This window comes from Microchirus variegatus (assembly GCF_963457635.1).
Source record: "Microchirus variegatus genome assembly, chromosome: 7".
Lineage (NCBI taxonomy): Eukaryota > Metazoa > Chordata > Actinopteri > Pleuronectiformes > Soleidae > Microchirus > Microchirus variegatus.
The window spans coordinates 2,114,830-2,131,757 of NC_139808.1; the positions used below are offsets into that span (position 1 = coordinate 2,114,830).

General features: G+C 37.8%; 1 protein-coding gene across 1 annotated transcript in view; it reads right to left on the reverse strand.

Moving 5' to 3' along the window:
- LOC310929167 (guanine nucleotide-binding protein G(i) subunit alpha-2) overlaps positions 1-16,928 on the reverse strand; it is a gene marked incomplete at both ends in the record, with an annotated part of 59,171 nt that overhangs the window by 3,874 nt on the left and 38,369 nt on the right. The window contains 2 exons of the mRNA XM_083891886.1: positions 1,207-1,335; positions 11,261-11,421. Coding sequence (XP_083748012.1) covers positions 1,207-1,335; positions 11,261-11,421 — 290 coding nt within the window. The remainder of the gene's footprint in view (positions 1-1,206; positions 1,336-11,260; positions 11,422-16,928) is intronic.

Genomic DNA, 16,928 nt, shown 5'->3' on the forward strand with positions numbered 1-16,928 from the left:
GATTTTATGGAGTTAAAGCCTAATGGGCAGCTCTGATTTATTTATCCAGCTCTCAGTGCAGTCGTGATAATTGGCCTTTTAATTGCCGGTGTAATTTGGCTTATGAGTTTGCCGAGTTGCAAATTTCCTGGCCGGGTTCAGTCCAGACCTCTTTGAGCAATAAATGTTGGAACCGAAGTTCAGGGTAATGCCTCAGAGGAGGTTTATGGCCACTGCACTTGATGCATTTAGTTTTAATATTCAGAGTAAGAGCTGAGGTGGTTATACGACGGCTGTCACTGTCGTCCATAGAAAGTCATTAAATGAAAACACTTGAATTCACTCGTACGCCTACGTTAATAACCAATATCTTGCTTGTGCTTGATGCACTGGAAACAACTAAAGTATCATCACTGTATCATCAACAGTGTAGACTCTTAGAAATAAAAGTGCTAAGTAGAACCATATAAGGTTCTTTCGGCTTGTCCTCATGGGAGAACCCTTTTTGGCTCCTGGTAGAGGGTTCCACCTTTATTCAGGAAAGGGTTTTTAAAGGGTTCTCTGGATCAAAATGGTTCTTACTGGAACCATTAGTGTTACCAAGAACCCTTAAAAAAACCCTTTCTTCGGGGAAAGGGTTTTTCAGAAGCAAATGGTTCCAGGTAGAACCTTTTTATAAAGGTTCCTCCTGGAACCCTTTTGGAGGGTTCCACCAAGAACCCTTTTAAACCCTTTATTCAGGAAAGGGGTTTTAAAGAGTTCTCTGGATCAAAATGGTTCTTACTGGAACCATTAGTGTTACCAAGAACCCTTGAAAAACCCTTTCTTTCGGGGGAAAGGGTTTTTCAGAAGCAAATGGTTCCAGGTAGAACCTTTTTATAAAGGTTCCTCCTGGAACCCTTTTGGAGGGTTCCACCAAGAACCCTTTTAAACCCTTTATTCAGGAAACAGGTTTTAAAGAGTTCTCTGGATCAAAATGGTTCTTACTGGAACCATTAGTGTTACCAAGAACCCTTGAAAAACCCTTTCTTCGGGGGAAAGGGTTTTTCAGAAGCAAATGGTTCCAGGTAGAACCTCAGCCCTTGTAGAAGAACCCTTATTTTCTAAGAGCGTAGGCATACCATCAGAGGTGAGTGACCACTACACAGCCATCATGTGACCACTGAGGTAACCGTCGTGTCAGAAATGATGAAACTGGCAACGCTGTACTTTACTTTTTGACCTTACTTGAAGTGCAGTTCCTTGAAAGTGAAGTGAGTCTCCACGATGCCAGTGGTTTTGACGCGGGTTCGCAGAACATCCTGCTGGGTGGGGATGTAATCAGCTTTAGCTATCCTCTCCAGGTCATTCAGGTAACTGGAAAAATGAGAGAGAGAGAAAAAGAGGTGGTGAGGACGGCGACGTGGGTTTCAACCTGCAAGTTATAGCACAATTCCACAAAACGCCCAGAGTGTGAGAAATGGTGACATCTGCAAAGAAAATGAGGACGACGACTCCTCCTCTTCCTCCTTCTCCACTCAACCATTCCCTTTCCCAAGCATGTCAGGGAACTACGGTGGCCCTTACATTCCAAAAAGGTCCCACTTTTATCTGCGCTTCTGTAGAAACCAGAAGTGATAGCTCTACTTTCTCCAAAATAAAACATTGTCAATTACATACTGCGTTCTGTTTACATTTCAATACTTAAGGGTGAAGTAAGTAGTTTATAGTGCCATCTAGAGGAGAGGCTGAAATTTACAACAAAGAACTGCTCCTCTGCTCACCCCCTCCCTTCCCTGAGCGCTACGGTGTCCTCAGCTGGTCAAATGTCGTCCTCGTCGTCTTTCTCCGTGTCAGCAAATGAGGATCGTGAGGCGAGGGAGAGGGCGGAGCTACCGCGGCCGTAGCAGACGAAGCGGAGAGAGAGGAGGCGGGACTTCAGCTACAAGTAAAGAGACGCTTGATTTGTTCTCTCGCGTTTGTCCTTACAGGCTCCTGTAGAAACATGGCGTCTCGCTGCTAACAGTGGCTATGCAACCGCGGCCCGCGACCATGTTATTTTACATGACTTTTTGAAACACTACGAAAATGAAACAAAAACTATTATACAGCGACTAGACAATGCAGGAGCACATAATATGTATAAAAAAGTGGATTTTGGGTTATATAAACCCATAAATACTACATATTGTCCCTTTAACCTGCGCTAGAGCGCATCACTAGTTCGTCCAGAATCGGCCGTTTATCACGCATGACGGGACGCCTTACGTGATTTTCGTATTCCGCATCAAAACCACTTGAAGCTCAGGTTCAACAGTTCTCTATGGGACGACACAGAATATATATATTTTTCGCCGCCGCGAGCTCGACGGCGATTGTGACAAATGCGGCAAAATCATCACTTCCACGGATGCTCGGCTTCTCTGGGAGTCAATGGAGCAGTGGGCGGGGCACGGACGCTGGGCTTCTGCATGTTTTCTACCTCAGTCCAAGTGTGGATTTTGTGAGGGAAGTCTGTCGACAAATAGCTGGTCGTTGTGTGCTATTTTCTTGCCGACATATCACATATTTGTACATTTACACTGCAAATAAAAACACTATTGTAGCATTTCAGTTTTGCATAATTCTGGAGTTTCCTTGTTCTAGTTGTTTGTTTGCAGAATGTATGTATAAATAACTGGGCCTGAAACTGAACTTCAACTGTCTCAAAGACCAGCAACCACCACTGTTAGAAACATTAGCATAGTAGTATATTCAGTTTCTGCTAATATGCGCTCTTTCGTGTTACATACTGGACCTTTAAAAGTGACTGTGACTCAGTATAATTGCTGCCAAATGGAGTGACCTGGTTTGATTAAAACGTAATCAGCACTGTAGTTCAGCATTCATTACCTTTACCTTTAGTCTGCACCAACTATGAAGGGAAATATGCAACTTTTTAGCTTCTAAATTCTCCTCTACGGTCAGCAGCTATAGTCCTGAATCGTGTCCATCTACTGTTTTGCTTTACATCTGATTTTCTGCTGAAAAACAGCTGCAGCTGAAAGATAAATTAACACAAACACAGAGGTGAGAGTGAACCAAGCTCCATTAAATCCATTTTGTCGCTGCACATTTGGGTGATGATTCTTGGGTATGATCATACCGTTGATTACTCTCCTGTTGTTTTTGTTTTTCACTTCTCATATGCACAACAACATATGGAAGCATCAGTTTTGCCACAACATAACATCACTACTCATAAACGGAGAGAGTTGTCGTCAGGTTTGGAAGACGACTGAAGTTGCACGAGTTTAATGGTCATTGCACATCTGGTAAAAATCGCTGTGCTGACTAAATTCATTATTAATTTAACACGGCAGCAGATTTTTTTTTTTATACTTTCAAAAGTGGTGAAAATACTTGTGCCTGCGTTTCCTGGGTGTCAGCACTGAATTGATTTTGCAACTCAGGGTAAATATCAGCTCTGGTTCTATAACGTTGCTGTCGTATTGCATTCATCGTATTCACATTTTTATTTGACTGAACTCGTGCCCTCATTGAAAATTGTCACTATTGTGCATGCACACATTCATTGCTTATATATATATATATATATATATATATATGTGTGTGTATATATATATATTTATATATATATATACACACACACATATATATATATATATATGTGTGTGTATATATATATATTTATATATATATATACACACACACACTACTGTTCAAATGTTTGGGGTCACGTAGAAATGTCCTTATTTTTGAAGGAAAAGCAATTTTTTTTTCAATAAATATAACATTAATTTAATCAGAAATACACTCTATATATTGTTAATGTGGTAAACGACTATTCTAGCTGCAAACGTCTGGTTTTTTAATGGAATATGTACATGTATAGAGGCCCATTTCCAGTGTTCAAATGGTACTTTGTGTTTGCTAATCTCATTAGAAGGCTATTGGATGATTAGAAAACCCTTGAAAACCCTTGTGCAATGATGTTAGCACAGCTGAAAACAGTTTTACTGGTTCTTTTATGAAGGGGCAAAATAATTATTTTGAATAAAAATCATTATTTCTAATCTTGTCAATGTCTTGATGATATTTTCGATTCATTTTGCAACTCTTTTGATGAATAAAAGTGAGACTTTTAATGGGAAAACGCAACAAAATTGTATGAGTGAGCCCAAACTTTTGAACGATTACACCTGTACTTCATACACAGCTGCTCGTCTGCTGCCTCCAACATTTCTCAAAGCAAACGCTTTCTCTGCCATCGTTAGGTTCTATACCATTGTGTGTGAGTTTAATATCCTGAAGTTAATTATTAGCAGACGACAAAGCTCGACGCCTGCTGCGTTTTAATATTTGCTCACATCGTCGACTGTAAGTTCTCTGGATCTAATGCTGTTTTCTCTGGGAAACCTCGTCTTTTTTTCATCACTCTGGTCTTTGCTGAGCCTCTTTGCTGTTTGGGTGGAAGGTTGGATCAGGTCAGAGCGCAACGGCTGCGACTCCGTCTCTCGCACTCACTTTGTATTCATATAACGGATCACGGCGCGATAATGGCAGACTGAAATGTCTGCGTGTGAAGACCCTGAGGGATTACGACCGGACCCAGTAGTATTATTATGCACTATGCTTAGTGGGAGGATTTCTATGGCAACGTGCATATTCTTCGGCAATTATCTCCACTTCAGTGAATAAAGTGGCATTAGTGGAAAAACATGATTATTGTCATACCTTCTGTGATCGATTTATATGTACAATAGCAGTGTGTACTGATTTAGCTATATTAGAGCTGCAACTAAGGATTATTTTCACAATCGATTATTTTCACGTCTAATCGTTGGCTCCATAAAATGCTAAAAAAACCCTGATCAGTGTTTGTCAAACCTGGAAATGACGATGTTCTCGAATGTCTTGTTTTTGTCCATAAACCAAAATGATTCAGTTTTTAATGATTTCTTTGTTACGTGGAGTGTAATGGTAAAATTTAAGAGCTACATTTTCCCATCACCCATACCCGCCGAACACAGAATACCAGGTACTTTGTGTATAGTATATTGTGTATTGTATCTAGCCTGCACCTTCCTGCAGCACCAGCAGGGAGCCAGCTCCCCGATACCTACAGTAGACAAAGAGGTGTGAAAGCACCGTCTGAAGGTAGAGTCTTTGTCTATTGGAGGAATGCGAAAGGGGCGTTGCTCAGGTATAAATGTGGAGGGCTCACTTTGCTCTGAGTCTTTCTCCAGCTGGGATCACTCCTGTGAAGATTGACCCTTTCCTTGCAACGAAAATAAAACCTTGTCGGCCCGGCAGAAGTTCTCTATTTCATTCTTCACCGGCAGCAGAGAAATTTCCAAAACAGGAGCAAAGAAACGAAGAAAATATTCACATTTAAGAAGCTAAAACAACCAGAAATCTTGTTCCGATCATGAAAAAAGCTTCAAACCGATAAATCGATTATCGAAACAGTCGACGGTTCCTTTAGTAATCGATTGATTGTTTCATCTCGAAGCTATATGAAAGAAAACCCTTGTAATAGCAACCGTCCTTTTGCTGTTATCTTTTTGTGTGTTTTCTCACACACTGTTGGTCGGTCAGTAGGGGAGTGTTGAAGCATGTTCACCATGCCTGACACAGCTTGCCCCACTTACACAAGCATTGCATCATCGTCCAAAGCCAGCTGGGAGCTCCAGTGGTCCAGCAAACCTACGCCTCACAGGCAGAATAAAGACATATATCCTCGCCATAAACAATGAGACGTAATCTCGTGAGTGATGATAGAGCAGTGGTAAAGCCGACATCGAGCAATCCTGTCATATAACAGAAACAAAAACAAAACCATTTGGGCGGCAGGAAGATGTGTCTCTCTTTGTGCTGACTGACTGAGTTCATAAACACTAAAGACAGTGGATGGCTGTTGTGCCCCAGGTTGTGAAAACAGTCATGGGGAAAAAAAGCATTTTTACAGGCTCTTCAACGCTTCTGAGAGACAGCAGCGGTGGATCTCTGCCATAAAATGTGGAGCAATAAGAACAAAAGGAGGAACCACACAGGCAACGGATTCCACTAATGATCACTTCATATCAGGTACAGAATTAGCTTTGAAATATTGTTGCATTTTTGTAGTTTTTAACGATATTTCTAATCAGATCCATACTCGTGAAAGACACATCTTGAAGAGTCTAAAGTACAGGTGTCAAAGTGGCGGCCCGTGGGCCATATGCGGCCCCCAAAATTGATGATCAATGTGGCCCATCACTCAGTATCATAATCGCCCTGACTTTCTTCACAAAAACATAAAGCATCTCGGAATGACTTGAAATTTATCCATCACAAAAGTCGGCATCACCCTGAACAAGGATCCGTTGAAAATATTTGCCAAACTTTTAAGGAATACTTTTAATGAATTTTTGAAATTCAGGAAATGATCCATTGGCCCTGATGCACTTTGACAGTGAGCTGAGTTTATTCACAAAAACAAAAAGTTTCTCCGAATGACTTGAAATTTCCCATCATAATAGTCAGCATCGCCCTGAACAAGGATCTGTTGAAAATATTTGCAAAATTTTTAAGGAATAATTTTAATGAATTTTTGATCCATTTGCCCTGATGCACTTTGACAGTGAGCTGACTTTCTTCACAAAAACAAAAAGTTTCTCCGAATGACTTGAAATTTACCTTCACAATAGTCGACATCGCCCTGAACAAGGATCCGTTGAAAATATTTGCAAAACTTTTAAGGAATAATTTTAATGAATTTTTGAAATTCAGGAAATTATCCATTTTCCCTGATGCACTTTGACAGTGAGCTGAGTTTCTTCACTAAAAAAAAAAGTATCTCCGAATGACTTGAAATTCACCATCATAATAGTCGACATCGCCCTGAACAAGGATCTGTTGAACATATTTGCCAAACTTTTAAGGAATAATTTTAATGAATTTTTGATCCATTTGTCCAGATGCACTTTGACAGTGAGCTGAGTTTCTTCACTAAAAAAAAAAGTTTCTCCGAATGACTTGAAATTTACCTTCATAATAGTCAGCATCGCCCTGAACAAGGATCTGTTGAAAATATTTGGGAAACTTTTAAGGAATAATTTTTATGAATTTTTGGAATTCAGGAAATTATCATTTTGCCCTGATGCACTTTGACAGTGAGCTGACTTTCTTCACAAAAACAAAAGGTATCTCGGAATGACTTGAAATTTACCATCATAATAGTCGGCATCGCCGTGAACAAGGATCCGTCGAAAATATTTGCAAAGCTTTTAATGAATAATTTTAATGAATTTTTGAAATTCCAAAAATGAGCCATTTGCTCTGATGCACTTTGACAGTGAGCTGAGTTTCTTCACAAAAACAAAAAGTATCTCGGAATGACTTGAAATGTACCATCATAATAGTCTGCATCGCCCTGAACAAGGATCCGTCGAAAATATTTGCCAAACTTTTAAGGAATAATTTTAATGAATTTTTGATCCATTTGCCCTGATGCACTTTGACAGTGAGCTGACTTTCTTCACAAAAACAAAAAGTTTCTCCGAATGACTTGAAATTTACCTTCACAATAGTCGACATCGCCCTGAACAAGGATCCGTTGAAAATATTTGCAAAACTTTTAAGGAATAATTTTAATGAATTTTTGAAATTCAGGAAATGATCCATTTTCCCTGATGCACTTTGACAGTGAGCTGAGTTTCTTCACTAAAAAAAAAAGTATCTCCGAATGACTTGAAATTCACCATCATAATAGTCGACATCGCCCTGAACAAGGATCTGTTGAACATATTTGCCAAACTTTTAAGGAATAATTTTAATGAATTTTTGATCCATTTGTCCAGATGCACTTTGACAGTGAGCTGAGTTTCTTCACTAAAAAAAAAAGTTTCTCCGAATGACTTGAAATTTACCTTCATAATAGTCAGCATCGCCCTGAACAAGGATCTGTTGAAAATATTTGGGAAACTTTTAAGGAATAATTTTTATGAATTTTTGGAATTCAGGAAATTATCATTTTGCCCTGATGCACTTTGACAGTGAGCTGACTTTCTTCACAAAAACAAAAGGTATCTCGGAATGACTTGAAATTTACCATCATAATAGTCGGCATCGCCGTGAACAAGGATCCGTCGAAAATATTTGCAAAGCTTTTAATGAATAATTTTAATGAATTTTTGAAATTCCAAAAATGAGCCATTTGCTCTGATGCACTTTGACAGTGAGCTGAGTTTCTTCACAAAAACAAAAAGTATCTCGGAATGACTTGAAATGTACCATCATAATAGTCTGCATCGCCCTGAACAAGGATCCGTCGAAAATATTTGCCAAACTTTTAAGGAATAATTTTAATGAATTTTTGATCCATTTGCCCTGATGCACTTTGACAGTGAGCTGACTTTCTTCACAAAAACAAAAAGTTTCTCCGAATGACTTGAAATTTACCTTCACAATAGTCGACATCGCCCTGAACAAGGATCCGTTGAAAATATTTGCAAAACTTTTAAGGAATAATTTTAATGAATTTTTGAAATTCAGGAAATGATCCATTTTCCCTGATGCACTTTGACAGTGAGCTGAGTTTCTTCACTAAAAAAAAAAGTATCTCCGAATGACTTGAAATTCACCATCATAATAGTCGACATCGCCCTGAACAAGGATCTGTTGAACATATTTGCCAAACTTTTAAGGAATAATTTTAATGAATTTTTGATCCATTTGTCCAGATGCACTTTGACAGTGAGCTGAGTTTCTTCACTAAAAAAAAAAGTTTCTCCGAATGACTTGAAATTTACCTTCATAATAGTCAGCATCGCCCTGAACAAGGATCTGTTGAAAATATTTGGGAAACTTTTAAGGAATAATTTTTATGAATTTTTGGAATTCAGGAAATTATCATTTTGCCCTGATGCACTTTGACAGTGAGCTGACTTTCTTCACAAAAACAAAAGGTATCTCGGAATGACTTGAAATTTACCATCATAATAGTCGGCATCGCCGTGAACAAGGATCCGTCGAAAATATTTGCAAAGCTTTTAATGAATAATTTTAATGAATTTTTGAAATTCCAAAAATGAGCCATTTGCTCTGATGCACTTTGACAGTGAGCTGAGTTTCTTCACAAAAACAAAAAGTATCTCGGAATGACTTGAAATGTACCATCATAATAGTCTGCATCGCCCTGAACAAGGATCCGTCGAAAATATTTGCCAAACTTTTAAGGAATAATTTTAATGAATTTTTGATCCATTTGCCCTGATGCACTTTGACAGTGAGCTGACTTTCTTCACAAAAACAAAAAGTTTCTCCGAATGACTTGAAATTTACCTTCACAATAGTCGACATCGCCCTGAACAAGGATCCGTTGAAAATATTTGCAAAACTTTTAAGGAATAATTTTAATGAATTTTTGAAATTCAGGAAATGATCCATTTTCCCTGATGCACTTTGACAGTGAGCTGAGTTTCTTCACTAAAAAAAAAAGTATCTCCGAATGACTTGAAATTCACCATCATAATAGTCGACATCGCCCTGAACAAGGATCTGTTGAACATATTTGCCAAACTTTTAAGGAATAATTTTAATGAATTTTTGATCCATTTGTCCAGATGCACTTTGACAGTGAGCTGAGTTTCTTCACTAAAAAAAAAAGTTTCTCCGAATGACTTGAAATTTACCTTCATAATAGTCAGCATCGCCCTGAACAAGGATCTGTTGAAAATATTTGGGAAACTTTTAAGGAATAATTTTTATGAATTTTTGGAATTCAGGAAATTATCATTTTGCCCTGATGCACTTTGACAGTGAGCTGACTTTCTTCACAAAAACAAAAGGTATCTCGGAATGACTTGAAATTTACCATCATAATAGTCGGCATCGCCGTGAACAAGGATCCGTCGAAAATATTTGCAAAGCTTTTAATGAATAATTTTAATGAATTTTTGAAATTCCAAAAATGAGCCATTTGCTCTGATGCACTTTGACAGTGAGCTGAGTTTCTTCACAAAAACAAAAAGTATCTCGGAATGACTTGAAATGTACCATCATAATAGTCTGCATCGCCCTGAACAAGGATCCGTCGAAAATATTTGCCAAACTTTTAAGGAATAATTTTAATGAATTTTTGATCCATTTGCCCTGATGCACTTTGACAGTGAGCTGAGTTTCTTCACAAAAACAAAAGGTTTCTCCGAATGACTTGAAATTTACCTTCATAATAGTCGGCATCGCCCTGAACAAGGATCCGTTGAAAATATTTGCGTGATAAACTGCCGATTCTGGACAAACTAGTGATTGCGTTCTAGCGCAGGTTAAGTATTGAAAAAGTACGTAATTGACGATATTTTATTTTGGAGAAGTTATCACCTCTGGTCCTTTTTGGAATGTAAGGGCCACCGCCAAAGAAAATAGGCAGAATATAATGATAAACATATTTGCCAGCAATATTTTCATTTATAAAAGTAATATAATAACATATTTGGTTGGCTATTAACATAATATACTGTATGTGTGTGTGTATATATATATATATATGTGTGCGTGTATATATGTACACACGTGTATATATATATATATACATACACAACTAAAATCAATTATCTTCTTCCTTCAGTGAATATTTTGTGCCAATATTATATTAATAGAAAAAACGTCCACATGTAGTTTGTGAAGTTTCGTCTTTATGAAGGTGCTTCATGGAGACGACAACCCTGAGAACATGTTTGTCTCAGAGGTTCAACAGACAATAAATGATTAAATTAACACTTTACCATCACATCGTGAGAAAACCACAAAGTAAAAAGTAAGATTCTTCTTGTTCAAAAACAGTTACGACAAACAAAAACAAAAGGTTCACTTGAGGATTTCGTTTGACTCCTCGCAGTTTTCTCGGATGAAGTTCGCTCGAGTCTCAATTTGCGATCCCGCAAGACAAACTGTAATGTCTCCGTTTATGAGGTTACACGGAGAGAAGTAAAAACTAAATGAAAGTTATTGGACCATTTTTCTCATCTCCAGAGGCCCCCGAGAGAAGTCAATGACAGGTTTCTCTCTGCAGCGCAAATGAGAGCAACAGCACTACACCACCAAATCCATCCCAACATCGACAGAAACAGCGGCCCTTAAGGCACTAATAATAAATAATAATAAGACGCCAGAACTAAAGAGCCAGAAAACAGTTTTCAAATCACCTTCAAATATGAATTGTGTGCACAGCTATGTGATCGCTCACATTAACATTTATAGTGGATTGACACAGGGTGTCAGTCCAAACGGAACAAAGTGTCACAAAATTCCCACTCACTATGCAGCAGAGTCGTTGAGCTGGTATTCCCGCGACCTTGTGAAGCAGCCCTGTATGCCGCTGTCGCTCCACAGTCGTCTAATTACGTTGGCCAGCTCGTCGGGAAGAATGCCCTGCTCTTCGGCTGCTGCCGACAGAGCAAAGAGCTGCTGGGCGTCGTCCTGCAGGGGGCGACAGAGAGACAAGGAGAGACTTCACTACAAAAAAAACGCTTGAATTCTTTGTGTTTGGTCTGCAATATGAAAAGAAAACTGAATGTCCATGCCTGGATATTGAGGTCATGATGGTTAATATAGTGCAATAAAACAAACAAACAAATGCCTGAAAAGAAAAAGAGGTAAAACTTAGCCTTGATAATAAAAATATTTAAAGGTGCCATATGTAAGAATGTGGCCAAAAACGGTTACTACATTCAAATTCAAAATACCGAGGTCTTTAAGGTTTTGTTTTCTGACGTAACTGGCAACCCGTGGTGGCTCGGCAGCTGAGACAGTCAAAATTCATAAAGTCATAATTATGAGATAAAAAAGTCATCATTATGAGAAAAACAATCAAAATTAAGAGATAAAAAGTTGAAATTATGAGATAAAAAGTCAAAATTATGAGGTAAAAATTCATAATTATGAGATAAAAGTCATCATTATGAGAAAGACAATCAAAATTTTGAGATAAAAAGTTGAAATTATGAGACAAAAAAATCGAAATTATGAGATTAAATGTCATAATTATGAGATAAAAAAGGTTGAAATTATGAGATAAAAAAGTTGAAATTATGAGCGAAAAAAGTCATTATGAGATAAAAAAAAAAATGTCATCACTAGGAGATAAAAGGTCATAATTATGAGATACAGTATAAAAGTAGAAATGATGAGATAAAGTCCTAAATATAAGATAAAACTCAAAACAATGAGTACCAGCTTCCTGCCTTTATACCCACTAGTGCGTCTCACCCAAACATTGCAATAAAGATAAACAAATAGAAAAAAAAAAGTCAAATCAAAAACACATAAGTATAATGTAAACAAAATAAGCTGTAATAAAACAAACTATTCTATTAACTACTGATATTGCCATTAAACACAAAAACGAATAAATAACTATAATAACTCATATCACACCAGTCAGATGAAGTGAGATCTCACACAGCAGACATCGGGCTCAGCTCCACAAACACGCTCAACACACCGTGAAGGATATAGGTTCAGTTTTTGGACACATCATAAATCATTTTTTAAGTCTACGTGATGACGGAGCCAATATAAGCTGATGAAATCACCAAAGAAACAAGACGACTCACACAGTAAAAGCAACTGACTGATGTGGGAAGTAGTAATTAGTCCACAGCCATGTTTGTATCAGCAAAAAACACTCAGTTCTGCAGTATTTGCTGCTGGAGCCACTGTTTCTGTGACAAATACACCTCACAGATTTGTCTTACTGTGGGTGAAGAGCACATTTTCTTTTACTATTGACAGTAAAATTTCATGGATTTTCCTGGTGTTTCTATTGTCGAATAATGACGTGTTGTAATTTGACAGAAGTGCCAACAGTATGTGTAATATTTGATGTATGTTTATATAAGGGCTGTCAAAAGATTTTAATTTTTAATCAGATTAATCACAGGGTAGCTGTGGATTAATCACGATTAATCACGATTAATTACCATTTGTAAATATGCCAGAAAAATTCAAATGTTCTCTTTATATTGTTGTAGGAACGGAGAGATAAATAAAGTATGTGAAAATATAAATGTAAAGAACAATAAAATACTGTAAATAACCTGTAAAATCCTATACGAACTTAGTAAAAAATAAACATTACATTGTAAAGAACCAACATTATAAGACAATATAAATAAATAGAAAAAAAAAATACTGTAAATAACTTTTATTTTTTTTTATTATACATTGCACTGAAAATAACTCACATTATAAACAAAATATAAAGTATAGAAGTTAAATAGTTTTCTTACTAAACTCACAGCAGGAAATTCCTCATCAGCACTTTGAAGCACTGCTTCTACTAGTTAGCATTAGCGTCAGCTAGCATTCTGACGCTAATGTTAGCTGCTGTCTGTGTCCCCGTTAGTTAGACAGTGACTGTTAATGTTATGATTATATCATTATCTGCACCAGTAGCTCCACTTACAACTGTGTGTCTTTCTTTCTTTTTTCTTCATCCTCTCTTTTTTCTTCCTCTTCTAACTTCCTGATTGATAACTCCTCTTCATTTTCCTTCAGCTTCACACAGGTTAACGTGAGGTGACTCAGGGCCCCAAGCAGTTGCCCGCCGCCTTGCCTGTTCATAAACTGCACGTCTACCCGTAGCGCGATGAAAGTGAGAAAGTGCGTTAATGCGTTAAAAAAAATTAACGCGTTAATTCCACAAATAAATCATCCTGCGTTAACGCTTTAATTTTGACAGCCCTAGTTTATATGTGTGAGTGTTATGTGTAAATGTGTGCACACATGCACACAATCCCATGTTCCAGTGTGCACCAAAGCGCCATGAGTGGGAGCCTGTGAGAGCACTGTGTCACGTACATGCAGCCATTTGACAGATCTGTCAGTGAGAGGAGGAGGAAGAGGAGGAGGAGGAGGAAGAGGAGGAGGAGAAAATCTATCCATCCCACTCTAATGACCACAGATGCAGATAGACTGGGCTTCACTGTTGAACTCCACCAACACATGAATGAGATCAGACCCTGTCAGACCTGGGTGGCAGCAGCTTAATGCTCATACACTCCAGTGTTCTGCTAAAGTGTTCACAGACTAGATCTGGACCTGGAGCTGTGATGGATGTTTGTGTGTGTGTGTGTGTGTGTGCAGCGTGGCTGTTTCTGCAAAATAGCTTTAATGGACGCTCTGATGAGCTTTGTGGGCGTCAGGCTGCCAGAGCTGTTGTTGATTCATCAAAAGGTTCAACCTGAAGTCGGATACGGACCAAATTTTGGACATTTAGCTCATGATTATGTCACAGAATTACTGCAAACCTTCATACACAGAAGCCAGAAAAATGGTTCCTTGTTTTCAGTCGAGAGAATGCAAAGGCAAAGGTAAACTTATCCTTACAACAGCTATAGTTAACCTAAAAAAAGTCGAAATTATGTGATAAAAAGTTGAAATTATGAGATAAGCAGTCGTAATTATGAGATAAAAAAGTCATTATGAGAAAAACAATCAAAATTTTGAGATAAAAAGTTGAAATTATGAGACAAAAAGTCAAATTTGTGAGATAAAAAGTGAAATTAAGAGATAAAAAGTCATCATTATGAGATAAAAAAAAAAAAGTCATCATTATGAGATAAAAAAAAAAAAGTCATCATTATGAGGAAAACAATCAAAATTTTGAGATAAAGCCATTGCAGATTGTTGATTAATCAAAAGGTTAAACCTGAAGTCTGATACGGACCAAATTTTGGACATTTAGCTCATGATTATGTCACAGTATTACTGCAAACCTTCATACACAGGAGCCAGAAAAATGGTTCCTTGTTTTGTTTTCAGTCGAGAGAATGCAAAGGCAAAGGTAAACTTATCATTACAACAATGAGAGTTAACCTAAAAAAAAGCTAACCTTAGCTCCGTCCAAGCCTGCAAAAGGATCTTACGCACATAGAAATCTGCGAAGAGGGTCCATCCTCTCGCAATCGGCACTCGTGCTCGCAAAAGTGTTCCAAATCTGTCAAAGTCAAGATGTGTCACGCTGACAGACGACTGAATGCTGTAATCAAATCAAAAAGGTGCTTCAACAAAGTACGACTTCAAGGGTGAGCAGCGCACTCATGCGACCTTTTTCTTTTTGTTTTTTTTACCCAAACAGATTTGTTTGTGTTCAATTGAATATATTATCATGAAAGCCTGGCATTTTAACGGGGGTGTGGAACTCTTTATATCCCCTATATGCATTTGATGGTCACATACTTGATAAAAACAGACAAATATGGAAGCCCATTTAGGGCAGGAAAAAAAAGGAGGTGAAACTTAATAAAAATATCCTCATAAAGTCATCACTATGAGATTAAAAGTCAAAATTATGAGATTAAAAAGTCAAAATTATGAGATAAAAAAAATTGAAATTATGAGATAAAGTCATCACTATGAGATTAAAAGTCATCATTGTGAGATTAAAAGTCATCATTATGAGATTAAATGTTAAATTATGACAGAAAAATTCAAAATTATGAGAAAAAAAGTCAAAATTATGAGAAAAAAAGTCAAAATTATGAGATTAAAAAATCGAAATTATGAGATATGAGTCTCCTACCAGCTTCCTGCCTTTATACCCACTAGTGCGCCTCACCCAAACATTGCAATAAAGATACACTAATTAAAAACCTAAACATTTTGAGAAAAGCATTATTAAAGACATAACTATAATGTAAACAAACTAAGCTTTAATAAAACAAACTATTCTATTAACTACTGAAATTACCACTAATCACAAAACCGAATGAATAAAAATGAATGATCCAAATGTAAAGTTTTCACTTTTGACATGCCACTAAAAAGCTATCTCAGCTAACGTGGCTAACTCGAGCACGGCAAATAACCACGGCAAAAAAAAAAATCAGTTTGATGAACTCATTTCACTTTTGATATGTTTATTTTCCATTGCGTCACTTCACTTTGCACCTGTTCCACTGAGCACTGCTGTGACATGTGGATTAATGCAAAGCTTGTGCCAAAGCTAGGCACAGATGCTAAGCTATTAGTGGCTAATCAACGGTCAGATGACGAGTGAGGCAAACGGTCACATAAAGTTAGGGATGTAAATGTTTTTAGTAGACGGCGGTTTTTCTTCACATCAGCGTGAAGAGATTAGTCTAATCAGAATTATTAGAGGGAAGAGGCAGACTTAACTTTACACTGTCGGTTTAACCTCAAATAGAAATATGTCAGAAGGCAGCAAACTCAACGTGCTGTAAAAAAATGTGTCCTGCCGTCACTTGTGAATAAATCTGCTCCCAAAGAGCTCTCTGTGGACGACACAGTATCTGCCAAAGCTGCTGTATCAGAACAAAACATTCAGTCTATTATAGCTTTGAGGGAAAGAGACGATCAAAGATGGAGGAGGAGTCTGATCAGAGAAGAGCCGTTTTCCTGCAGCTTCATTTTTCGACTCCCAACTGCAGTTTTTACCTTTGATATTGAAAAAAATGAAGGTGCCGTGAACAGGTTAATGAAATGAAATGACAGCCTTACATTTGCCAACGTGTCGCTGACTGAACATGAATTGCCAGGAGGCATCGCAGGAGAAACAGGACCTGTTTTCCAGAGGAACCGCAGCCTTGACACAATCGCTGTTTTACTGGGTTCTAACTTAAGTTTGTCTTTGCTCCATCGAGATGAGAAGGGAAAGCGAAGAGAGCCGCAAGTTTCATAAAAAAAACAAAAAGTGGAATAGTGAACTATTGTGAATTCAGTTGTGTGCATGCATAAACCTGAGGCACACACACACACCGCAGACGGATGAAAGAGGACTTTGTTGTGTTATGGCTATAAGGGAGATCCTGGTCTGTGCACACAATCATTCTGCATTCTCTCACAGGGTAGGTAGTGTTTTGACTCTGCAGCGTCCTGCACCCACGCTAAGAAAACCACCGATTTTCAATGATTCTGTCTCTGCACATCCTGCATTTTTCAAGTCTGAGCATCACTGACGCTCT